The sequence below is a fragment of the Aethalodelphis obliquidens genome, unplaced genomic scaffold (assembly GCF_003676395.1).
Source record: "Aethalodelphis obliquidens isolate GAN/ISIS:26980383/991018 unplaced genomic scaffold, ASM367639v1 scaffold43, whole genome shotgun sequence".
Taxonomy (NCBI): Eukaryota; Metazoa; Chordata; class Mammalia; order Artiodactyla; family Delphinidae; genus Aethalodelphis; species Aethalodelphis obliquidens.
In genome coordinates, this window is record NW_020837987.1 from 8,695,591 (window position 1) to 8,720,868 (window position 25,278).

The 25,278-nt window shown below is 52.8% G+C and overlaps 1 protein-coding gene across 1 annotated transcript in view; it reads right to left on the bottom strand.

The window, feature by feature from the left end:
* Positions 1–1,933: 1,933 nt before the first annotated feature.
* FCGBP (Fc gamma binding protein) overlaps positions 1,934–25,278 on the bottom strand; it is a 42,696-nt gene continuing 19,351 nt past the window's right edge. Inside the window, 15 exon segments of the mRNA XM_027079534.1 lie at positions 1,934–2,110; positions 2,232–2,503; positions 5,793–6,176; positions 8,838–9,037; positions 10,144–10,717; positions 11,024–11,595; positions 12,673–13,216; positions 13,660–14,235; positions 14,237–14,277; positions 14,609–15,182; positions 16,524–16,861; positions 19,101–19,242; positions 20,471–20,670; positions 20,778–21,363; positions 22,271–22,863. Coding sequence (XP_026935335.1) covers positions 2,101–2,110; positions 2,232–2,503; positions 5,793–6,176; positions 8,838–9,037; positions 10,144–10,717; positions 11,024–11,595; positions 12,673–13,216; positions 13,660–14,235; positions 14,237–14,277; positions 14,609–15,182; positions 16,524–16,861; positions 19,101–19,242; positions 20,471–20,670; positions 20,778–21,363; positions 22,271–22,863 — 5,606 coding nt within the window. The 3' untranslated portion in view covers positions 1,934–2,100.

Below are 25,278 nucleotides of genomic sequence, written 5' to 3' on the forward strand. Positions count from 1 at the left end.
ACCTCAAAACTTTTTCTTTCTTACTCTTAGCTGATGACCTTGCTTCCCACTTGAATGAGAACATACAAGCAATCATAAGAGAACTGCAGTATCCTCCTATCCCCGTATCTACCAGGCAACGGCACCTGTTACCTCTTATGCCGTAAAAGAAAACTGTTTTTGTGCTCATACACTTCACTTCTGACACCAAATGTATCTCCACACCAAGCAATTCTCCAGTTCTCTGCAGACTCCACCTGCTGACCTATACTTTAATTCAGTTCGCACACTACCCAGAGTTGCATCAGACCCCACAGGTTAAGGACGGAAAGGAACAGAGGAAATCACTTTAAGTGAGGTGGTTGTGGAAGCCCTCTCTAAGGTAGCAACATGTAAGTGGACATTTGAAGGATGAGAAGCATCTAGTCATGTGATGACAGCTTTTCGCAAAGGAATGAAGTGAAAAATTTTGGCATGTTCAATACCCTGAAAGATCAGGTTCCCAGATCGTAGTTAGCAGGAAGGACAGTGATAGATGAGTCAGAAGAGATTAACAGGGGCCTTGTAGGACAAGGTGAAGGAATTTGATTTTATGACAAGATAAATTTATAGCCAGTGGTCCTATTTATATGTAAAGAAGAGTCATCTAGTGGCTGTGAGGATGAATTACAGGCAGGGAAGAGCAGATGGTACGCTGCTGTTGACATGAGTGAGGATGGTGGTGACAGTGGGCACAATAAGAAAGACAGATTCCAGGTGTGTTTTGATACCATCCAGAAAGATTTGTTGATGGACTGAATAGATGGCAAAGGGGAGGGAAGAAGAACAATTCCCCATTTTCTGGCTGCTAGACTGAGGACTGGTAGTGCTATTCACTGAGGTGGGGAAGACCACTACAGGCAGGGCACAAGACAGGTTTCAAAGGGAAGAGAGACTTCAATTTTTTGACTTGTAGTTTGGATGAACAATTAAATCCTTGTTCCAACTCTGAGAGGTAGGTACTATCCTTAACTCTACTTTATTATTTTTTTAAACATTTATTTATTTATTTGGCTGCACCGGGTCTTAGTTGTGGCATGCAGGATCTTTAGTTGCAGCATGCAGGATCTTTAGTTGTGGCATGCAGGATCTTTAATTGCAGCATGCAGGCTCTTAGTTGTGGCATGCGGGGATCTAGTTCCCTGACCAGGGATCGAACCCGGGCCCACTGCTTTGGGAGTGCAGAGTCTTAACCACTGGACCAGGGAAGTCCCATCCTTAGCTCTACTTTAAATATGATGCTTTTGGCTGAATGTTTGTGTCCCCTCAAAATTCATGTGTCGGAACCTATCTCCAATGTGATAATATTTGGAGGTGGGGACTTGGGGAAGTGATAGGTCGTAAGGGTGGAGCCTTCGTGAATGAGATTAGTGTCTTTATAAAAGAGGCCCAGAGAATACCCTTGTCCTTCCACCAAGGGCGCATGAGATAGCCACCTATGAACCAGAAAGCAGGCTCTTACCAGACACCGAATTTACTGATGCCTTGATCTCGGACTTCCCAGCCTCCAGAACTGTGAGAAATTTAAACTTCTGTTGTTTATAAGCCACCCATTTTATGGTATTTTGTTACAGCAACCTGAGTGGACTAAAACGCATGAGGAAACCGAATGACAGAGACATTAACGTGCCAGGGTTATAAACGATCAAGTCAGAATCTATTGATCTTTCTTTTCATTTTCTACTTCTTCCCTGCAATTATTCATCTTCTCATCCATCCATTTTTCTAATCCTCCATTTCTCCATTTTCCCATTTCCCCACCCATCTTATTCCCAATCTACCCATCTATCTCCATCCATCCATCCCCTCACCTGCCAACAAATATTCATCACGTGCCAGATTCCCCAGGCATCTGACACCTGCTGTGCAGGAAGGAATGTCAGGGATGAGAAGACATAAGACAGGCACACTGGTATGCAGCTTAGCTTAAGATATTTATTCAATGCTTTCCCAGTTGGCCTCAGTGGCTCAGCAAAGGGGTAGAGTGGATGAGGGACATACAGTGACAGAGTGCATCCCTCAGTTATTGCAACCTCCAGGGGGCTCAGGTCCTGAAGTCCTCATTCCCCGGTGGATGACGGATCAGTCCAGACTGCAAGAGACAGACACTTAGCACTTTTTGTAGACTGAGCACCCATCCTGACTGCCCCTTTCCCATGAGGACCCAGGTGCCCCTGCTCCAATTAGCCTGGCTTCCAAGCTACATTCCTCACCATGGGGAGAAGTCCTGTGCTCTCCAGTTTTCCAGTGTTGTCTCCTTCTGGGGGTCATGCCCATCATTGGTCTGGTCCGCGTCAAAGTTTCCGCAGGCCCCACACAGCATCCCAGCATGGTCATCGCCGACCACCACAGCTAGCTGCCCATCGGTGCCAAGCTGCACCCGAACCCCTGCCTTCTGCTGGACTAGCACGGAGCCATCAGGATTCCGACTCACGGACACAGACGTTAACACCTCAGCTGGGAGATCCACTTGGAGACCATTCACCTGGTGGTTGGGGGAGGGTGGGTGAAACACAGAGGTGAGCTGGAACCACAGGAGAGCTGGGGTGTTACTAGGATGGAGAGCCCAAGGAAGACAACAAGTTCAAGGAGTGGAAGCAGAGATGCGGATTCTGAAAGAGATGGAGACCTGGATGATTGCACCAAATGGAGAGATGGAGACCTAAGGTAGCTGGAGATGTGGATGGACGGATAGAAGGACAGGGAGCGGATGGATGAACAGATGGATCAATGCATAAGCGGGTGTGCACACAACATTCCAAGGGCGGCCGGGGTTGGGGGGAAGCACTTGTACCAGATAGACAAACAAACAATCAGTCAACCCCCAGCATCATCCTGTCTGACTCTAGTTTACAAAAGAAAAGAACACTTGAGCATTTCCTGTAAGTTACTGGTTCCCTAACAAGGCAGCTTCATCCCTTATTTTTTCAATGCTGATGTCTGAAGACAAGTAATGACCTAGCAAGTATAATGATCATGTGAGAAAATGACTATATTTCTCCATCACTGGCTGTGAACTCAGTAACCTTGGTAACCTCGTGAGTTTTCCCCTTTAAATAACTGTGTCTGTTGGTTTTTTTAAAAAAATTAATTTATCTATCTATCTATCTATTTATTTACTTATGGCTGCATCGGGTCTTCATTGCTGCACACGGGCTTTCTCTAGTTGGGGCGAGTGGGGGCTACTCTTCATTGTGGCGCACGGGCTTCTCATCGCGGTGGCTTCTCTTGTTGCGGAGCACAGGCTCTAGGTGCATGGGCTTCAGTAGTTGTGGCGTACAAGCTCAGTAGGTGTGGCTTGCGGGCTCTAGAGCGCAGGCTCAGTAGTTGTGGCACACGGGCTTAGTTGCTCTGCAGCATGTGGGATCTTCCCGGACCAGGGCTTGAACCCGTGTCCCCTGCATCGGCAGGCAGATTCTCAACCGCTGTGCCACCAGGGAAGTCCTGTTGTCTGTTTTCTTCGATGAGTTAACCCTTCTGAAGTTAGATTCCCTAGCAAGCCTTGTTTCAAAGAAAAGTGCTTTTTTTCTAAATGCTTTTTCATGTGACTCTTCCTCTGCCAGATGATTGGAGAGGTGGGTGGATAGACTGGAAAGATAGGCAGATAGGTCTGAAAAGATGGATGGATGGGTGGGTGAATAAATGGTTGGATGGAAGGAAGGAATGGAGGGAGGGGAGGGGTGAGGAAGAGAGGGAAAAAGGAAAGAGACGTAGAAGGAGGAGAGAAGGAGGGATGGATGCAGTGAAGGATAGTTGGAGAGATGGACGGAAAGTTTCACCTGGCTGCAAGCTTCGACGATGTAAGAACTGGGTCTGAGTTATCTGTGTTACCCAGCACATGGCCTGGTGCGGAGGGAACAGGGATGAATGTATTCACAAAACCAAACTTTTCCTGGGTACCCTCTTGGTGCCAGGCCCTGATCTGGGTACTGGTGACAAAGTGATGATCAAGATGAACAGGATCCCTGCCCATCTGAGGATTGTATTCTAGTAATGGAGAAAGGCAACAAACACAAAGAAATAATGGATAACCTCAGATAGTGATAAGCACTTGAAGGAAATAAAACAGAGTAACAGCACTGAGACTGGGATGGAGTCAGAGCTTCCATAGGTAGTTGGGAAAGGCCTCGCGGTAGAAGCAATGCCAGAACTGAGGTCTGAAGGATGAGAAGGAGCCAACTCTTAGAAAATCTGCATTGCAGCAGTGGGAACAGCGAATGCAAAGGCCCCAAGGTGGGAACAAGCTTGCTCTGCTGTATGAATAGGATAAAGGCCAGCTTGGCCTATTATCAGCACAGCCAATGAGGGAAGGAGCTGTAGGAAATGAGGTTGGTGAGGCTGGCAGCAGTCCGATCACACAAGGCCATGGAAGGGAGGTGGCTTGAGTTTGGAATGTTGTTCTGGGAAGTCACTGTAGAGTTTTAAGCGCAGAATGCCCTGATCTGATTCACATTTCTAGAACATCTGCTGTGTAGAGAATCGTTTCTTGATAGAGGAGCAAGGGAAGGTCAAGAGCAGGGGTCTGTTCACCTGAATTATGGATCAAGCAGAGGCCAGAGAAAAAGAGGGACTGGTCCGGATTACACTAACAAGAGAACTCAAGCTTCCCTGCTTTCAGCAGGGCTGAGTCTTGGACCAGCTCGATGCCTTGGTGGAGGGATGTAGACAGACCATTCACTGGGGGAGCATTGGCTTTATCGCCCCCCTAGACCCAGAGGACACCAGTGGATGTCTCTGCAATCAATGAACAGGTCATGGAAACAGACATGGGAACTTTAGGGCAGCCTGACATCTGTGTTTGGGTCTTAGGCTCTATTACTTGGGCCACGGATGATTAGACTGAGTCAGCAACAGCCCTCAGTTTGGCCAGATTCTCTCCCTAGAAATTTGGAATTGGGGTGGTGAGAACTGTGGGGTTTGGTAAATGCAAGGCAGTGGTAAGTCAACAGAAGTCAAGGGGCAGAAGGGAGAACCCACTGGGGCTGGAATGGACTCATGAGGCAAACAATGACAGGCCTGAGGGGGCCCTAAGAGCAAGCTGAAAGACTGCTGAGGGAAGGGTCGAGTGGCCTGGGATTGATAGAGTCCAAAGGGTGTTCCCACTGAGCACTGCACCTGGAGTCCATCTTGGTCCCTTATATCCACACAGTCACCACCACACTCCATTCCCATCGAAGTGGTTCAGAGCCTGGGTGCCGGTGGGTTCAAAGCCTGGATCTCCCGGGTACTCTCTGAGTGACTTGGGTAAATGATGTCACCTTCCGGGGCCCTAGTTTCCCCTCTGTGTAAAATGGGGATAATAATAGTCCCTGTCTCATGAGTATGTTGTGGGGAGTCACAGAGAATGAAGCTGATTTGGGGGACAGCAAGTCTAAAACACAGAGGTACAAATTCCGACGACACTGCCAGGCACCTGGATCCAGCCACTCCTGAGGCTCTGCCCCTGGATTTTCTAGTTATGTGGGCCAGTCAATTCATTTTTACTCAAGGCACTCTGAATTTGGTTTTCTGTCACTTGCAACCAACAGAGTCTTGGTTAACACTAAAATCAAAACTAGTAAGTTACTTGAATGTGCTTTTGCTCTTCAAGAGCTCAGCCAGAATAGAGGGACTAAGTTTGAAGTACTGACACAAATAGAAATCCAGAGAAATAAACTGCAGAGATCTGTAAAGAAAACAGACAGCAATGCCTTGCTGGGTTGCCAGGAATGTAGGGACACTGCAACAGGAAGAACAAAGCTCAGGGGAGACATGCCCCCTGTGTCCAGGCTTACCCACACGCCCTTCTTTCGGGTCACAGTCACCAGTCCATCCTGGAAGAAGATGTGAACGTGGCCCAGAACTGCAGCTTTGCTATCGCAGGGCCAGACATCAGCAACCACACGGTACCACGGGACGGTCTCCTGTAGTCCTGGGCAGCGGAAAGAGAGCTCATAGATGCCAGGGGAGCTGACGACACTGCGGGCCCCATCGAAGGTGGTGAGGTTGGCATCCACAGAGAGGGAACAGAGGCCACGGGAGACCCAGCAGTCCCGGACGCCAGCCTGGACCTCGCATACGCGGCCTGGCGGACAGCTGGCCGCTTGGCACGTCTGGCCGGTGCTCGAGGAGCAGGAACAGCGCTCGCTGCAGTCTGAGGTCAGCAGGGAGGAGTTCGCCTGTGCACAGAAAGGGGCCAGGTTACAGTGGTGCGGTGGACTGAAAAAACAGACACAACCCGTCAACCCTCTGGGCCCATGCAGAGTGACTTTGCAGTAGCTCTCATTAAGAAATGGAGTTTCCCCTTCCTCACGAATCTGGGCTGGCCTTAAGACTATGCCTTGGTTATTACAATGCAGCAGAAGCAACGCTGTGCCAGGTTCAAGCCTGGACCTCAAGAGACCTTACAGATTTCTTCTCTCTTTCTCGGAACCCTTCCCAGACACCACAGGCTAGCCTGCCTGAGTATGAGAGACCCCGTGGAAGAGAGACAGCCAGCCCTCAGCTGACCCACTGGGGGACCACAGATGTATGAGTGAGCCCAGGGGTGGCAGAAGAACTGCCCTGCTGATCCCAGCCCAAACTGCAGAGCTGCAGAATTGTGAACTAAACAAACCGTTGTTTTAAGCCACTGTGTCTTGGGGGTGGTTTGCAACCCAGCAAAAGCTAACTGATACAGGTAGGAGTGGGCACTGGAGATATTCCAGAGTCCTGGCACCCCCAGCCTAGAACAGAGGGCTCTGGAAACCCAATTCCAGGAAATGGACTTTCTCCTGGTTTTCTCCTGTCTGACCGGCTGTTCTTTCTTCACTGCATTTTCAAGTTCCTCCTCATCTCCCAAATCCTGAACACTATCCTGCCCAGGGCTTAGTCCTCAGATCTATTCTTTCTCTATCTACCATTTACTACCTGGTGATCTCACCAAATCTCATGAAGACTAAAAGCAGTGTCTGATCCTCAGCTGCACCCTGGCCCAGGGTGTGGGTCGGGTGTGGGTAATTGTTATAGAGACCATTATTGAGACAACAGGTGAAATTCAAATAAAACCTTTACGTTAGATAACAGTATCAAGTCAGTATTAATTTTCTGACTTTGAATTGTATTGTGGTCAGATCAAATGAGTTTTTTTATTCTTAAGAAATCCTTGCAAAAGTATTTAGGGGTAAAGGGGTACTATGTCTGCATCATACTCTCAAATGGTGCAGAAAAAGCAGTATGTGTGTATGCATACAAACATATATATATATGGAGAGAGAGAGAGAGAGGGGGGATGATAAAGTGGCAAAAAAGGTCAACATTCGAAGTACCTGAGTAAAGGGTAGGCAGGAGTTCTTTGTACTATTCTTGTAATTTTTCTTAAATTTGAATTATTTAAAAATAAAAGTTTGAGAGCTTTAAACAAAATGAATACATTTAATTAAAAAAAAATTACCATCTCTATACTGATGACTCCCAGATTTATGTCTCCAGCCCAGACCTCTCCCCTGAATATCAGACCTACAAATCCAAGAAACCTAGCACGGGCAGAGTGGTCAAGGCTGGCATGGGGAAGCACAGGGGTCTGTGGGGGTCCAGAGGAGGAGCCTAACCCCACCTAGGGGATCAGAGAGGGCTTCCTGTAGGCGGTGAGGCCTGAAGGAAGGAGTAGGAGTAGTTTGGCATCTTCTTCCGCAGAAGTCCTGCACTTCTAGACACTCTAGCCTACCTTTCTGCCATTAATAAAACTGGGAGGAACAGGGAAGGGATGTGGTAATCCATCTTTCCTTTATTTGATAAATATGCTTTTGAAGAAGCAGGACAGCCTAGTAGTTCAGAAGGTGAGCCCAGGCTGCTGGGGTGTGCATCCCAGACTCCCCACTTGCTAACAGGTAGCCTTGGGCTGACTTCTCTCTGTCATCCATAAAATGGGGAAAATAACAATAGTACGTGACTCGTAGAATCGCTGTTACTATCAAATGACGTCTATAACAAACTTGGTGCATAGTAAGGACTCAAAAAATATCAATCACAAAAGTAAATCAACTATTAACTTTCGCTTCCATTATTAAATGACTGTAGCTGTGCTCTGCTATAAATTACTATTATTTTTACTGAGTGTGATGAACATGGAGGGTGAGGCCCAGTGCTCAGTGGGTGCCTTTCAAGCACAATCACCCCCGATTCCTCAGACACCTATGGTGCAAGGATGATGACTAACCCCATTTTACAGATGGAGAAAATGAGGCTCAGGAAGGAGACTGTAGTAGGTCCGATAATGGCCACCCCAAAGACATCAGGTCCTAGACCCAGTAAATGTTACCTCACATGGAAAAAGGGTGTTTGCAGTTGTGATTAAGAATTTTTGAGATGCTGAAATTATCCTGGGTGGGCCTTAAACACAATCAAGTGTATCCTTATAAGGAGGAGCCAGAGGGAAATTTTATGACACATACAGAAGAGGAGGGGAAATGCGACATGGAAGCAGAAATTGGAGTGACATGGCCATAAGCCAAGGAATGCCTGCAGCCACCAAACGCTGGGAGAGGCAAGGAACAGCTCTTCCCCTACAGCCTCTGGAGGGAGTGCCGCCCTGCCGACATCTTGCCCCAGTTATCCTGATTTCTGTCTTCTGGTCTCCAGAACTGTGAGAGAATAAATTTCTCTTGTTTTAAGGCACCGGGTTGCGGTCATTCGTCACAGCAGCCACAGGAAACTAACACAGGGACGTTACTAACATTGAGTCACACAGCAGGGAAGTGGTGGCAGCCTCTCTGTCCCCATCCTCGAGGGGGTCAGCACAGAAACTCTGAGTCCCCCTCAAGCCCCTCCAGCCTCCCTGCCCATCTCAAGCTCCTGCTTACTGGCAAGTATCGGCCGTCATGGGTGCAGCCGCAGTCTTGGACAGGGATGCAGACACCCTGGGACAGCAGGAAGCGGTCGTCACACTCGCAGCCCTCAAAGCAGCGGGTGGTGCAGCCCGTGAGGCCAGAGAGAGCCGCACAGGAGCCCTGGCAGGAGTGCGTGCAGATGGAGTAGTGGCTGTGGGCAGGGCACTGGAGCGCTGCGGAGAGAGAAGGCAGGGTGGGGTCATGCCTACACACGGCCACTGAATAATGAATGGGGCCTACTGCACACCCAGCTCTGGGCTGCCGGTGCTGGGGACACGGCAATGAAGACAGCTCCAGGCCCTGCTCTATCTGTCAGTGGGACAGATAGCGATGGCCCAGTGTGATCAGGGCTGCATTGGGGAAATACAGACAGAAGGTCAGGGCCAGGATGCGGCAAGCACAGGCAGAGGGGTCAGGGCCAGGATGGGGGCTGTGAGGACCCAGGGGAAGCAACCAGAGTGAGGGCCTGGGCTCTGGCTAAGCAACTGGTGGGTGGTGTGGCTGCCCCGCGATGAGGACCAGGATCAGGAATAGGAGGACCAGGTTTGGGGTGAAATGCTGATGTCATACAGGAACACAGGAGGTGTGTGAGGGACCCTGAGGACACCAAGTGCAAAGTGTCCAGGAGGTCACTGGACCCATGAGGCTGGCAGTCAGGAGAGAGGTCAGACATGGAGACAGGCAGTGTCTACTGCCAGCACCGAGGACAAATCTAAGGCTATAAGGGTAGGTATGGGCCTGGATGTAGGTCCTACCCTGAGGAGAATGAAGGAGACACAGCCCTGCCCTGGGGGCATGAGTGGCCACTGCCTTGTCCAGGAGAGTCCAAGGAGACATGGCCCTGTCCTGGGGGTTTGAAGGAAACAGATAAGCCCTAACTGTGGGTATCTAAGAGGTACAGTCTTGGGCTGGGCGTCTGAGGGAGCTGCAGCCTTGTCTTAAAGGATCTGAGGGGCTACGGTCCCATCCTGGAGGAACTGGGTGAGCCACAGACTCAGGCTTTATTGTGTGAGCTTCTGACCTGCCCGACCCACCCTCCAAGGTCACCACAAAAAAGGTTCCGGATGGGCCTTGAGAAGAACTGCATCTGAGGTCTCAGGAGAGCAGGCCCCTGAAAGGAGTCTGAGAAGGGCCGGTCAGCCAGGCAGGAGGGAAGCCAGCAGGGTGTGCTGTGGGAGGAGCTGGGGACTGCTCCTGAGATGCACACAGGACAGGGAGCAGGCCAGAGGGTACCCCCGAGCCTGGGCTGAAGTCCTCCCAGGGGCCCATGGACACTCACGGCAGAAGCTGTCTGTCCTCCAGGGCTTCACGGCCACGCCAGCTGCCTGGCAGGCCGCTGTGTAGGCTGACAGGCTGCGGCAGAGGGTGGCACTGTTGCCCTTCTGGGCACAGAGGTCATACACGCACTGGCGGAAGTACTCAGAGGGGCTCAGAGCTGCATGGCAGGCCGAGAAGGGGCCCTTGGCATCCTGGAGCCGCCCGCAGGCCTCAAGGTTCTCATAGGGCGCCGTCTCCTCTGCTGAGCACAGGGGGCAGCCCTGGGGCCCACAGCCCTCGCCACAGCCCTGGGAGGAGCCGGGTGCCCGCCATGCGGCTCCAAAGGCATCCACGCTGGGGGCCATGGCGCCACTGGGCAGGACAAAGTCATCATTCCAGTTGCCGTTGAAGTTCCCACAGAGACCACAAAGCCGGTCACGGAAGGGGCTAGGGATGGATATGAGGATGTAGGCATCGCCGTCAAAGAGAAGACGCAGCTGCTTGGTGGTCTGCAGAATCATGTTCCGGCCCTCGGCGGTCACCCGCACGTGGCCCACAGCCACAGGCAGGGCTACAGCCTCGCCATCCACAGTGACCTGGATGGAGGGTCAGATGCGTCAGGGCTCATAGAAGCACAGGTAAGGCAGTTCCCTCAGACTCCCAGGATGCAGCTGTCTCTCTCTCAGTCACACTGGGGTGGGGCCATGTCCCCCCCAGACTTCCCAGGGTAGGGTCGTGTCCCCTTCAGAGACCCCAGGGCAGGGCTGTGTCTTGTTCAGTCCCCCCGTGGGGCAGGGTCATATCTCGCTCAAAACCCCCAGGGTGGGCCCTGTCCCCCTCAGAGCCTCCAAGGTGGGACCAGGTTGCCCTCAGATCCCCAGGGCAAGGCCACGTCCACTTACCTGTGGCCCTCGAGCCAGGCCCACAACCTGGCCAGCCACAGTAACCACCAGACGCTGGGGATCTCCAGCCGCATTATTCTCAAGCACAATGGTAAAGTCCTCGTCCCCAGGCTGTGGGTGGCAGACCTGGGCCAAGATATAGGAGCAGGAGCCATGCAGGTCATAGGCACGGCCGTCGAGGGTAATGTAGTGGATGCCCCCGCTGGCCAGGCAGCGGCCACAGCCTGTAGGGCGACAGGCCTGGACGCCATCCTGTAACCGGCACTCCTCGTAGGGCCCGCAGGCCGCGCCCTCCTGGCAGCTGACCTGGCCGCCCGGCCCACACTCGCAGCGCCGCTCACACTCAGGACCCGGGTAGAAGTCCTTGCCCAGCGGGTAGTAGCGGCCCTCGTGGAGGCAGCCGCACTGGCCCACAGGCACGCAGGTGTCTCCACTAAGCACAAAGCCAGCGTCGCAGAAACAGCCCTCCCGGCAGGTGGATTCGCAGCCCTCGGGCGCTGAGAGGCTAGGGCAGCTCACAGGGCAGGAGTCACCACAGAGCTTGTAGTGACTGTGGGCCGGGCACTGGAGGGCTGTGGGGACAAGAGGGGAATGAGCCAGGCAGGCATGAGGGAGGAACACAGGGGAGGCACAGAGCGGGAGAACCTGCCCAGGTGAATCTGTATGTTCTGCCTGAGTACATTTCGTGAGTGAATCTGTCCGGGGATCTGAGCGGGGTGTCTGATCCACTACATCTAACGGGGGGATTCAGTGTGGGGACCTGGGGTCTCTCTGCCCAGGTAGTGTGTCAACCGGATCAAGTGTTTCTAAAGATCAAGTCGATCTGACTGGGTGAATCCAACCCCATATATCTGACCAAGATATGCAGGAACCAACTGTATCTCAGGGTGTGAATCTGGCCGGATGTACCTTGGGGTACGAATCCACACGAGTACGCTTGACTGTCAGTGTCTGACCTGGAACCTCTCACGGTCTCGACGACAGGGTCTGTCAGTGTGTGACTCTGACCACATGTATGTGGATTGGGTGAAGCTGACAGGATAAATCTGACCAGGAGATCTGTCTGAGGGGAACTGCCCAGGACTATCTGACCTGAATCTGTATGTATCTGCCTGGGGCTATGTCAGGGTCCTGATTCTACATGGGTATATCTGCCTAAGTGTGTCTCAGTGTAAATGTGATCAAGTGTCTCTAACCAGAGGAGTCTCTGTCTGAGGTTAGGGGACCAGTTCTATCCGACCCTGTGTATTTCCCTGTTTAAAACCGTCTAGGGGCATCTGACCAGGTGTAACTCTCTAGGTCTCTCTGACCAGGGGTAGCTGAGAGAATCTACCTGACCAGGTGTTATCTAGCTGTGGAGCTTGGACAGGGTCAGCCACCCCAGTCTATCTAAGCACATGAATCCTGAGAGGGTGCTGGACGCAGGGTTTCCAACCACGTGTATCTGAGTCTCTACCACTGCAGAATGTGACCTGGTATATTTCAGTGTGTGAACGCCAAGGTGTTTCTTTCACAGGAGATATCTGGGCTCAGGGGAGGCAGGGTGGTGCCTAAGCCCCACCGAGGAGAAGGCTCTTGTCTTAGAGCCCTGGGAAGGGGGGAGGAGGGGAGCCCCCTGCTATACGGCCCATGCATGGATCAGTACTCACGACAGAAGTCCGGCCGCCTCCACTCGCCAAGCTGGGCCCCAGCGGCCTGGCAGGCTACCACATAGGTGGCCACGGCAGGGCAGAGGCCTCCCGGATGGCCCTGAGCCTGGCAGGCGTCCAGCAAGCAGGCCTGGAAGTACTGCGTGGGCGGTACGTGGCTGTGGCAAGGAGCCAGCGGGCCGTCGGGGGCAGAGATCACGCCGCAGGCGTCGGGACCGCCGAAGGGCTCCTGCTGCTCCTGCGTGCAGGGCTGCGGGCACGGCCCGGGCACGCACTCCCCGCAGCCCTCGGCGCCGCCCACTTGCCAGCCGTCCGGGTTCCCGCCCACCGCATTCAGGTCGTCGTTGGGGTTCTGGTTGTAGTTCCCGCAGAGGCCACAAAGGGTGCCCGCGTACGCCGCCGGCACGCGCAGGCGCACGTTGTTGTCTCCGTCGAAAGCCAGCGAGATCGCCGTGGCCGTGGTCACCACCACGTCGGCGCCGCTCAGGTGTGCGCGCAGGCGCGAGTCCAGCTGGAAGGGCAGCGCCACCAGCGTGCCGTCCACCTACAGGGTCGGGGTGGGAGTGGGGGTGGTGAATGTCGCAGGCACAGGTTCGAATCCCGACTCCACTATCTAGTGGCGGGGGGGGGGGGGGGGGGGGGTGGGGGGGGGGTGGCTGGTAGGGTCCCTGTGCACGTGACCTCCCCCCTTGTAATTATAATAGTAGTACTAATAATAAGCGACTATAGGCACGATGTCACTGGCTCCTCACACTACCCTCTGAAGCAGGTACTGTTCTTAGACCCATTTTACAGAGGAATAAACTAAGGCTCAAGATGGGGAAGCCACTACTCCAAGCCATCCAGCTCCAAGGCCTATACTCTCTCTCGATCCCTCCATCTGCCCTGTTAACCTGTGAAAGGCAATCAGAGTAGTGGCAGACCCCTAACTGTCCCAGGCAACTCCAGGGCTGGTACATGCTCTTGCCTGGCCCACTGACCCCTCACCTGCAGCTGTCGGGGCCGGCGGGCACTGAGGGTGAAGCTGTGGCCGTAGATGTGCAGGGTGACAGTGCGGGTGTAACTGATGGCCTGGCTGCCCCGGTGCTCATTGTCTACAGTGACCGTGAAGTTCTCTACCCCCGGGGGTAGTCTGTGGCAGGGCATACTCAGCAGGTACTCGCAGGCGCCTTGGAAGTTGAAGTGGTGCCGATCCAGGGTGATGTAATGGGGGTCACCCCAGGCCTGACACTCAGCTGTGCTGATAGGGCGGCAGCCATGCTGGCCTGAGGGCAGTAGGGCACACTCTTCACCTAGCCCGCAGCTGGCAGGCTTGCAGACCAGTGAGCCACCGCCAGGCCCGCAGTGGCACCGCTGGGAGCAGGTGGCATCAGCCCAAAACTCGCTGCCTGCCTCGTGGTAGGTGCCGTTGGCCCAGCAGCCGCAGCCACCATCCAGGGGAACGCAGCGGTCGGTGCTCAACACGAAGCCTGAGTCACACTGGCAGCCCTCGGTGCAGGGGCCCCCACATGGGGCAGAGGCGGTGGGGGGTGCAGGAGACGGGCAGCTGGCTGGGCAGGGGGGGGCCACAGAGCTCGTAGTGGCCGTTTTCTGGGCAGGAGAGCTCTGTGGGTGGATGAAGGAGTGGGAGGGAAAGAAAGGGAGAGAATGGTGTCAGGAGGTGGGGTCTGAGGATAGGGTAGGAGGAGACAGACAGAGACCACGAGAGACAGAGCAGGAGACAACGAAAGACACAGAGACAGGGAGAGAGAGGATGAGAGACAATCAAAGGGAGACACAGAGACAAGCGCCAAGAGACTGAGAGACAATAACAAAAACAGAGAGACAGAGAGAAAAAACCAAACAAACAGACCCAGAAGGACTGGAGTGAAACCAAACCAGCCCCAAAGAGACAGGACCCCTGCCCCCAGCTTCTGCTCTGTCCCCCAGCACTCACCGCAGCCGGCCTGCGTCCTCCAGTCCTTAATGACAATCCCAGCAGCCTGGCAGGCAGCGGCATAGGCAGCCAGAGCCTGGCAAAGTATGTCCTGGGCCCCACCGCCCAGGCAGACATCTAGAACGCAGCCCTTGAAGAAGCTATCAGGGGCCACGTGGGCATGGCAGGCAGCGAAGGGGCCTCCGGAGCCAGGGGCCAGGGGTCCACAGAAGCCAGGGCCCCTGTACTCCTCCAGTCGGTCCTCGGCACATGTTGGGCAGGACCCCTGACATTCATCCCAGCACAGTGGGTCCCAGCCTGGAACCCGCCAGCTGCCGCCCCAGACGGGTATGGAGGGAGCCAGCGTGCCGTTAGGGAAGGCTTGGTCGTTGCTGGGGTTATGGTCCATGTTCCCACAGAGCCCACACACCACACCGTGATAGCTACTGGGCAGCGTCACCTCCACTCGCCAATCCCAGTCATAGCTGACCCGCAGCCCGAAGTCGGTGGCCAGCACCGCTCTCGATACGCCCTGGGTGACTGAAAGCTGCCCACCGGCCACAGAGACAGGCAATGCCGTCAGCACGCCGTTCACCTGGGGGAAGAGGGGGAAGGGAGGCAAACATAGGTCACTGGAGATGCCGAGACCCGGCTCTGGCCCCCTGCCTCCCTTGCTCGTCCTGCCGTGGCTGGGAGCTGCCAAGGCCTTCCCCGTGACTGCTGGTCATATAGTCATTTGACAAACATTATGGACATCTGCTCTAGTCCAGGCCCTGGAGAATGAAAGCCCACTCTGTTGCTTTTTCTGGGTTTCTCTTTTTTTTTTTGCAGTATGTGGGCCTCTCACTGTTGTGGCCTCTCCCATTGTGGAGCACAGGCTCCGGACACGCAGGCTCAGCGGCCATGGCTCACGGGCCCAGCCACTCCGCGGCATGTGGGATCTTCCTGGACCAGGGCACGAACCCATGTCCCCTGCATCGGCAGGCGGACTCTCAACCACTGCGCCACCAGGGAAGCCCTGGGTTTCTCTTTTGATCTTTGTCTCCCTCCCTCATCTCTCTCTCTCTCTCTCTCTCTCTCTCTCTCTCTGTTTCTCTCCCTCTTTCTACATCTAGACCTCTCTCTCTCTCTCCGGATTCTCTATGAGTTTCTCTCATTTGTCTCTCTCTCTGGGCCCCCTCCCTTCTCTGTGTCTCTCTCACTTGTGCACTATCTCTCTCTGCATCTGTGTGTGTGTGTGTGTGTGTGTGACATTCTCTCTCTAGGTCCATCTCTCTGGGTCTCATTCACCTAGTCCCTCCCCCTCTCATCATCTCCTGTGCATCTCTGTGTGTCTGGGCATTTCTTCCACTCACTCACCATCGTTTATTGAGGGCCTGCTCTGTTCCGTACCTCATTCTCTCCCTGTGAGCTGACATTAATCTGCATCTCCATTATTCTGGGCAATCCATCTCTCTCTCTCTCCATCTCTCTCAATTTCTCTTCATGTCGGAGGCTCTGGGCCTCTCATTTGTTCCCTCACAAACAGTCAAGGGTGCTTACCTGGGTCAGACCCTCAGCTGAGCACTTTACATGCATCACCTCACTGTGGGGCAGGGCCTGCTATGATCCCCATTTCACAGATAAGGAAACTGAGGCCCACCAAGTCAAGTCATTTGCCCAACATCACACAGCTCATAAGGAGAGCCTGGATTCAAACCCAGATCTCTAAAAAGGCAAATTCTAAAAAGGCAAAATTTAAGTCCTACATTAAAGCCCTTAACAAAGGGCGAGACTCATTTAATTCCCAATAGAGGGGTGATGTTTTTGTTGTAATTATTATTGCTCTTGCTGCCATTTTGTTTCAGGCCTAAGTGAAGAGAGAGAGCACTGAGCTCCTAACTGTGGCTGGCAGGACCCTTCCCACCCTACCTGGGGGCTCAGGGGCCATCCTTACCCGGACTTTGCCGATCTCGCCTTTGTGGATGGAGATGGTGGTGTTGAGGATGGTCACGGTGACCAGCCTCACGTAGGACACAGAGGGGTTGCCCCGGTTCTCATTCTTGGTGGTGACAGTGAAGGATGTCAGGCCCTGGGCGCTGCTCCCTGGGCAGCTGGTTGATGCCAGCACATAGCTACAAGTACCCTGGAAGTCAAAGTCCCAGCCATCGAAAGAGTGGTAGTGTGGGTCGCCCCACAGCCAACACGTGGCCTCGTAGTTGGGCACGCACACACCCTGGCCATTCTTCTCCTGGCATGTCTCCTGTGGCTGACACGTCACACCATGGCACGGGTCTGGGGGCAGAGGAGAGAGGACCTTGAGGGGCTGCCAAGCATACGGCCAGTTACTTCCCAGCATCTGCCCCAATCTGTGCGAGGGATACTGGCTCTAAGGGCAACTGGGGGTGAGACCAGATTCCAGGTTCCTCCCATCTGAGATGCAGGCCCTACGGTCTGCCATTTCTGAGACCAGGCCCTGGGTACCCCTCCACGTCTGAAACTCTGTGTCCAAGACCCTGTCAAAGGTCCCCACATCTGAGACCCAGGCCCTGCTGTTTGTTGTCTGAGACCCAGGCCCCGAGGTCCTTGCAGCCAAGACGCAGGTCCTAGGGTCCCTACATCTGACACCCAGGCTCTGGGGTCCCCTTGCTTGAGATCCCAGCCCCAGAGGACCGAGGTCTGAGACCAGAGACACAGGAGTCCCTGTGTCTGTGATGCTAGCCCTGTGGGCATCCATGAGGACATCCACAGCCCAGGGTTCTCTGTGTCCAAGACCTCGGGCCCGGGTTCCCCCACACCTGAGCTCCCAGCCTCCTGAGGGCCACCACACCTGAGACCCAGGTCCTGGAGGTCTCTGTGCCCAAGACCAAGGTACTTCAGGAACTTTCTGGTGAGAAACTAACCCCAGAGGTCCCACCATTTGAGACCCTGACCCTGGGGTCCTTGTATCTGAGTCTCATAGCCTGGCAATCCCTCTGTGCAAGATTCTATCTCCTTGGGGTTGCTGTGCCTAAGACCCTGGCCTTGGGGATCTCATTTCTCAGGCCTTACCTCCGAGGGTCTCTTTGTCCAAGACTGTTCCTAGGGCCACTGAATCTGTGAACCCAGCTTTTGGAACCCCTGTGCCCAAGACCCCAGCCTTAAAACTCCCTTCTCTCTCCCCCTGTGCCAGTTTTCAGTTGACTGCCCCTTAGCTCCAAATCCACCAATAAAGTTAGGTTTTGTCAGCAGAAGGTGCTGGAGGGTCACGGCAGGAGGAAGGGGCTGCTCTGCTTCCAGTGGGCTTTGCTCTCCAGGCTCCTGGTGGCAAGCAGGGCCAGCAGCCTGGTGGACACCCACTCGGTGAGGTTCACTGGCCCCAGCTGGTTTCCCAGCGAGTCACTCAGGCACCCCGGCAAGTGGCTTCCCAGTGAGTTTTGCCAGCACCCCAGTGGGGGTTTTCCCACCTTCCAGCTCAGCCTGCACAACCTCTCTGCCACCCTCCAATGAGATCTGCCTCTCAGCCTTGGAGTGGGGGCCGTCTTCCCAATTCCTCCCTTCCTTAGGTGCTCTGCTGTAACCTTTGGGGGCAGGGGCTGCTCCCTACATCTGCTCTTCCTGTGTTTGTCGGCGTTCTTTTTATCCCTTAGTAGTCAATCCCTATTACAAGCAAAGAATTCTATTAAACTTTCCCTATTTAAGCTACTGTGTGGCTTCTGTCTCCTGTTGGACTCTGACCAAGATACTCTGGTCCCTGGGAGTCCCTGATATCCTGCCCATCAGCCCTGAGATCTCAGTCAGTTCTGGAGGTATATCCCTTTATCCTCAGGAATAATTCTCTGCCCTCCACCCCGTGAAGTCAGTCCTGTGGGGTGGCTTTGTGGTTTAGACTTAATCCTGAGAGGTGTCCCCTGTCTGAGAGTGTGTCCCTATAAATCCTGATCTTTCACTTGAGGTGGGTCCTGTATTCAAGACCCTGGCTTTGGTGGGGTCTCTGCCTTAGACCTCAGGACTCTGTGGGTCCCAGTCTCCTCTACCCCTTGGGGATGGTGTCTGAAACCCTAAGCCTAAACCCGCATACCAGTGGCCAGCAAACTATACACTTCCAGCTGCCGGTTTCTGTAAATAAAATTTCATTGGAGCCACACCCCATTCACTTACAAAGTCCACAGCTGATTTCATGCTGCAAAGGCAGAGGTGAGTAGTTGTGACCAAGACCATATGGCCTGCAAGTTTAAATATTTACCATCTGGCCAATTAGAGAAAAAGTTTGCCGGTCCCTGCCTTACACTGACGGTCTCTGCCATCTGCCCTGGGAAACCTATCCCTGAGGGTTCCCACAGCCTGGTTTCCACCATAAGAGTCCCTGCCTTCCAGTCTGAAGGGCTACTGCCCCTGGCCTTGGGAATCCCAGCATAGGGGTCCCCAGGTCTGAGACTTCAATCCTTAGTCCTCTGTGCCTCCCACCGTGAAGAGCCGGGTCATATCACCCTCAGCTGCAGAGTCCCCGTCCTCTGTTACCCCAGCCACACCGGCCCTGGCCCCAGCCCAGCACCTTTGGTGACGCAGCTCAGGACGCCTCCCGAGGGCTGGCACACCTGCTCTGGATTGCAGCTGTGGTCCTGGCACAGCAGGCCTTTTCCGGCGTGGCACACGCACTGCTGCTGGCAGTTGTCAATGAGTACAGTCTGCCCCAGCTGTGGGGACAGAAGACACAGCTATCAGGGCGGGAGCTGACTCTGGCAACTTTGGTGTTCCAGGCATAAAGGGGTCTGGAGGACATAAAAGGGACATCTTCCAGCAGGGTGGCCCCTTGTCTAAGGCACAGCATGGCCTTGGGGCCCAATTTATTCATTCATTCAGTTTCATTCATTTACTCACTCATTTATTTATTCCAAAATAGCTACTAAATGTCTGCTGTATGGGAGAAACACAGGAATTAAGGGCAAAGGCTCTGGAGCAGATTGCCTGGGTCTGAAGCCTGTTTCTGCTATTTCCAAGTTACACCACTCTGCTCAAATTACTTAGCCCCATTATGCCTCAGTTTCCTCATCTGTAAGTTTCAGGTAATAATGGCACCAACTTATGAAAGTATAACTGAGTTAATAATCCATATAAAGTACAGATGAAATGAAAAAGGATTTCCTTTAAAGACCCAGAATGGAGAGGAAGCGTGGGTAGCGATGAAATAAGATTGGGAAAATGTTGATTATTTTTGAAGGCTGAGTGACGGGTACGTTGAGATTTACTATACTCTTCTCTTGACTTCTGCCTGTGTGAAAATTTTTATAATAAAAAGTTTATATATAACATTATATAAAAAGTATATATATTATATAGAAATCAATAAATTCATATATATTGTACATACAGCACTTAAAGCAGTAACCGGCACACAGTAAGCACCATACGCCTGTTTGCTGTAGTACGATTATTATTCGTATGAGGAGGCAAACAGAGAGGGTTCCTGCCCTCACAGAGCTCTCAGACCTTTGAGGGAGACAAACTTTAGATAAACACACACTCAAATCAAAGGAAAAGGAGTAACTCTCAGAGAGTGGCAGAGGGAAGCAGAGGGAGTTAGCCTCTGGTATCACAGAGACGAAATCTAGACCTGGATACAAAGCCGAAACTTGACCTGGGGAGCCAGGGGATGGTTTCAAGTTGCAGGACCTATGGTCATATTTGGAAGGGTCCTACCTGCTACCTTGGGGATGGTAGACGAGAGGGAGCAAAAGTGAGGGCTGGAAGGGAGACAGCTGGGAGAGGACAAACCTGGACCACGGTGGGGCCATGGCGAGGGGAAGAGGAGTGGGTGGGAGAGACGTTCAGGAGGCCAAGCGGACAGGCCGTGGGGCTAATGGGCAGTGGGAGGGGGGTCCAGCTTGCAGTCCCCAGCTCTGCCCAGGATGACCAGGTCCCTACCTCGTAGTAGACACCGTTGTGGTAGCAGCCGCATTCCTGGATGGGCACGCAGGCTTGGCCGTCGTTGAGGAAGCCGGAGTCACACTGGCAGCCCTCGGCACAGCTATCTGGGCACTGCGGGGGGGCACTGAGTGCCCAGCAGCCCAGGGAGCAGGTGTCTGCACAGAGCTCGTAGTGGCTGTTAGGGGGGCACTGCATCGCTGCAAAGAGGGGGTGCAGGTCAGAGCCCCTGGGAGTGAGAGGCTGCAGGGCCCAGGGTCTGCCCCTTCTGTGCCTCTACCTCCCCCTCTCTCTGCCCCTCACTCACGACAGAAAGATTCGGTCCTCCAGGGCTCGACGTGACCTCCAGCTGCCTGGCAAGCACTCACATAGGCATGAACGTTGCTGCAGAGAATGCTCTCGTTCCCGCCACCCACACAGAGATCAAAGACACAATCTTTCAAGGGACCCTGGGGGTCCACCAGCTTGTGGCAGGCAGCCAGCGGCCCCGTGGGGCTGGTGAGGAGCCCACAGAACTGCTGCTGCTCGTATTTCTCCTGCAGCTCAGGTTTACACTCCAGCTCCGTGTCACAGCTTTCGCCGGGCTTGCAGGTGGGCAGGCAGGGAGAGCCTGGCACTGCCTCCTGCCAGGAGTTGCCGAACTCATTGGAGCTGCCTGCCTGTGAGCCGTCGGGCTTCTGGAAGTCGTCCTTGGGGTCGCCGTTGTAGTTCCCACACAGGCCACACAGCTGCTGGTAGTAGTTGCCTGGGATGGTGACCCGCACATTGTACGCGAGGTCATAGGCCACGCGCAGGCCAAAGTCAGTCTCGATCACAACGTCTGAGCCATGCTGGGAGGCGCGGACCTGGCCCTCGGCCAGCACCACAGGCAGCCTCTTGTCCACACCATTCACCTGGGAGGTGGGAGATGCCGTGCTTCAGAGGGTACACTTTGAGAGGTCAGACCCTAGATCAAGCCCCTGCCTGACACTGAAGATCTGTGTGACCTCACCTCTCAGGGTCTTGGTTTCCATATTTGCAAAATGGGCCAAAGTAGGGTCTTGTAGTGGGTTGAATGGTGGTTCCCCAAAGATATGTCCATCTAGAACCTCAGAATATGACCTTATTTGGAATAAGCGTCTTTGCAGATGTAATTAGGGTAAAGATCTTGAGATGGGATCGTCCTGGATTAGGGCGGGCCCTATATCTAATGACAAGTGTCCTTAAAAGAGCCAGAAGAGGAGAAGATACAGGGACACACAGGGGAAAAGGCCATGTGAAAATGAAGACAGGGACTGGAGTGATGTGGCCACAAGCCAAGAACACCTGGAACCACCAGAAGCTGCAAGAGGAAAGGGAGGATTCTCCCCCAGAGCCTTTGGAGGCGGTGCATCTCTTGCCAACACTTTGATTTCGGACTTCTGTCCTCCACAACTGTGAGAAAATAAATTTCTGTTGTTTTAAGACACCAAGTTGGTGGTAATTTGTTACAGCAGCCTCAGGAAATGAATACAGGTCTCAATGTAATAACACCCTTATGAAAGCAGGGACCAGGAGGGAGGGGAAGATGGAGTGGAAGGGGTAGATGTCCGGAGGGGATAATCAAGGGGCAGGGAGGTGGAGACTGAGCTACATGGGAGAAGGTCTTGGTCCCCCACTGTAGGCTCTGACTGGCACCCCCTCTCTTTGCAGACCCCATGCCTCCCACATCTACTCAGAGCTCTGTGCCCCCTGCCCCTGGCCTGAGTGCTACACATGCTCCACCCACAGATCACCCTCTACCCCAGGCCCCTTCCCTTCATGTTCCAGCCCTGCTCTCACCGTGACCTTCCACTGCTTCTGCTCCAGCCGCAGGGTGAAGTTGGCCACCTGGACAGTGACCACTCTGGTCACGCTGACTTTCCCATTGCCCCAGGCCACGTTCTCCTGCAGGACGGCAAACTGGGCCAGGCCAGGCTGGGTCCCGCAGGTCCGAGCCAGTGAATACACACAGGTGCCCATGAAGTCGAAGCGGCGGCCGTCAAAGGTGGTGTAATGGGGGTCTCCCGATGCCTGGCAGGTGGCAGAACCCACAACCACACAGCCCAGGACGCCACCGGACGGCTGGCAGGCCTCGTGTGGGCCACAGCTGGAGGGCTCACAGGACACCAGGCCACCCTCCTCACAGTGGCACAGGGAATTGCACCCCGACCCCGGGTGGAAGGTCTGGCCGGGCGGGTGGTAGGTGCCCTCGTACACGCAGCCACAGGAGGGCAGCGGCACGCAGGACTCACCGTTGAGCACGAAGCCCTCATCACACACGCAGCCCTCTTTGCAGTCGAAGCCACAGCCCCCAGGCACCGGGAGGTCTCCGCAGGACAGCGGGCAGCCGTAGGAACACGCCTCGTAGTGACTGTGGGGCGGGCAGCTCAGGGCTGCAGGGAGAGCAGCCATCAGGATCAAGAATCCCTGCTCCCTGGGGACACCGTGGACCTCCCCCCACCCACACGCATGCACACACACATGCTCACACACACTCACACGTATAAGTGGTACAGCGGCAAGGAGACCCTCTGTTCAGTGGGGCCTGGCAAACATATCACAGTTAATCTACTCCTGATAATTAAGATACTATTCCAATTTAACGGTGGTCTGGGTTTATCTGTAATGTCTTTAATGACCTTATTCAAGTTGGTAACAAGTTGTGGATCCGTGGTACATATTTGAACCATGCAAATGCGTGTGTGTGTGTGTGCGTGTGTGTGATCTATGCAGTGTATTTGTGAATGCAGTGTTTTTAGCTTCTTCACTCTATAGCAGTAATGCAGTAGTAGTGGTAGTAATTCTATAGTAAATTAAAATATTTGGCCAGGGTGGTAAAGAAAAAAATGAAAAAGAACCCCTGTTTCTCTCTCCAAACTCCAGTCATCCCAGATTATAAAACAGGTGGTTTCCTCACAAAAAAAGAACAAAAAACCCCCCCTAAAACGGAACTCACTCAAGCCTCTATCTGCACCATCCAATACGATAGCCACATGTGGCCATTTAAATGTAAGTTAATTAAAATTAAGTAAAATTGAAGATTTAGTTCCTTGGTCACACTAGCTCGATTTCAAGTGCCCAATAGCCACACGTGACTAGTGGTGACCAGATGGGACAGCTTAGGTATAGAACATTTCCACCATCACCAAAGTTCCATTGGACAGCACCATTATAGAGCTAATATCCAGTTTACAAGAGAATCAGGGGACAGAGGGACAAATTAAATACACTGTGAAGAAGCAACGAGCCAAATCCAGAAAGTAGGAAATTCTGTAGAATAAATGACCTGTTTTTTCCATGAACAAAGGAAGGGGTGGGTAGAGGGATAGACATGTGATAAAGCAGGTATAGTAAAACACAGATCGTAGAATGTAGATGGTACGTATACGTGTGTTCACTGTAAAATCCTTTCAACTCTTTTGTATATTTGAAAATTTTCATAATAATATGATGGAGAAAAAAAGGAGGGGGCTATTACAGGATAAAAATGAATACAGAAAAATCAACCCAGTGCAGTGTGGATTTGGTCTGGATCCTCATTCAATTAAAGCCAAAAAACCACATTTTTTAGACAATTGGGGAAATTCGAACCCAGGTTGGGTATTAGAGGATGTTAAAGAATTAGTGTTATTTTTGTTGTTGGTAATAACAGCACTGTGGTCATGTTGCTTAAAAGTCCTATCTGCTGGAGACGTTTACTAAAGTATTTGTGGCAAAATTCATGTCTAGAATTTGCTTTAAAATATTTCCACAAAATAAAAAAAGAAAGGGGTGGTGGTGGAGGAGATAGATGAATGAGAATAGCAAAATACCCACAAGAGCTGAAGCTGGTGCTGGGCACATGGGTTCAGGCACCCCCCCAGGCCTCCCTCTGCCTGGTGTCTGAGTCCTCACAACCCAGTCTTCTAGAACTTCCAAGGGGTCCAAGGGAAAGAGTAGTTTTAAGGAAATGAGAGATCCTCAATTACTACAGAGGCCATAGAATGCAACAATTAACTGTACAAATTCAGGAGTCAACTGGCCTGGGCTCAAATCATGCTGCCCTGCTGTGTGACCCCAGGCAAGTTACTTAATATCTCTGCGGTTCCATTTCCTTGATGATCCCACCTCACAGGGTGGTGGTGAGGATGAAATGAGAGCTGTTAAGCCCTTAGAACAGAACCTGCCCAGTGGGAAGTGTGCCACACAAATCCTGGCTCTAATTATGCGAGTTCTTCCTAAAAACGATCGGCCTGAGAATGCGCCTCTGATGGAGTTGCATCTGCTTTCCCACTGTCCCTTTTGCAAGTGTGCTTCTCCCACTTTACAGAAGAGAACAATCCCGAATCTTAACACAGTGTGCTGCCGTGGGGATGTGAAAACTTCCAGGGACACGAAGGGACAATTTCAAATATTACCATAAGCATGGAGACAATGGATGACAAATCATTACTGGTGACAAATCATTACTGGTATCAAATCAGTTCCAGCTCTGCTCCCGACAAAACAGAAGGAGGGCCTCATAGAATCAGCTGCTTAGGAGTCATAAAAAGTAAGTTTTATGGCATCTCTCAGTGCGACTAACTTCCCTGCAACTCAAAAGGGGTTCAAAGAATGGAGTGACGTTGCTCTAGCAGAACTCCTGCCACTTCCATCCACTTAGTAATATCATATCTACAAAATGAAAAATAGAATTGATGCTACACCCTGTCTCCTTCCAACAACAGACATGAACTACTGGGGGAAAAACCCATCCATCTCATTAAGAGATGTCTTTCCAATACGTGTTTATATATATATATATATATATATATATATATATATATATA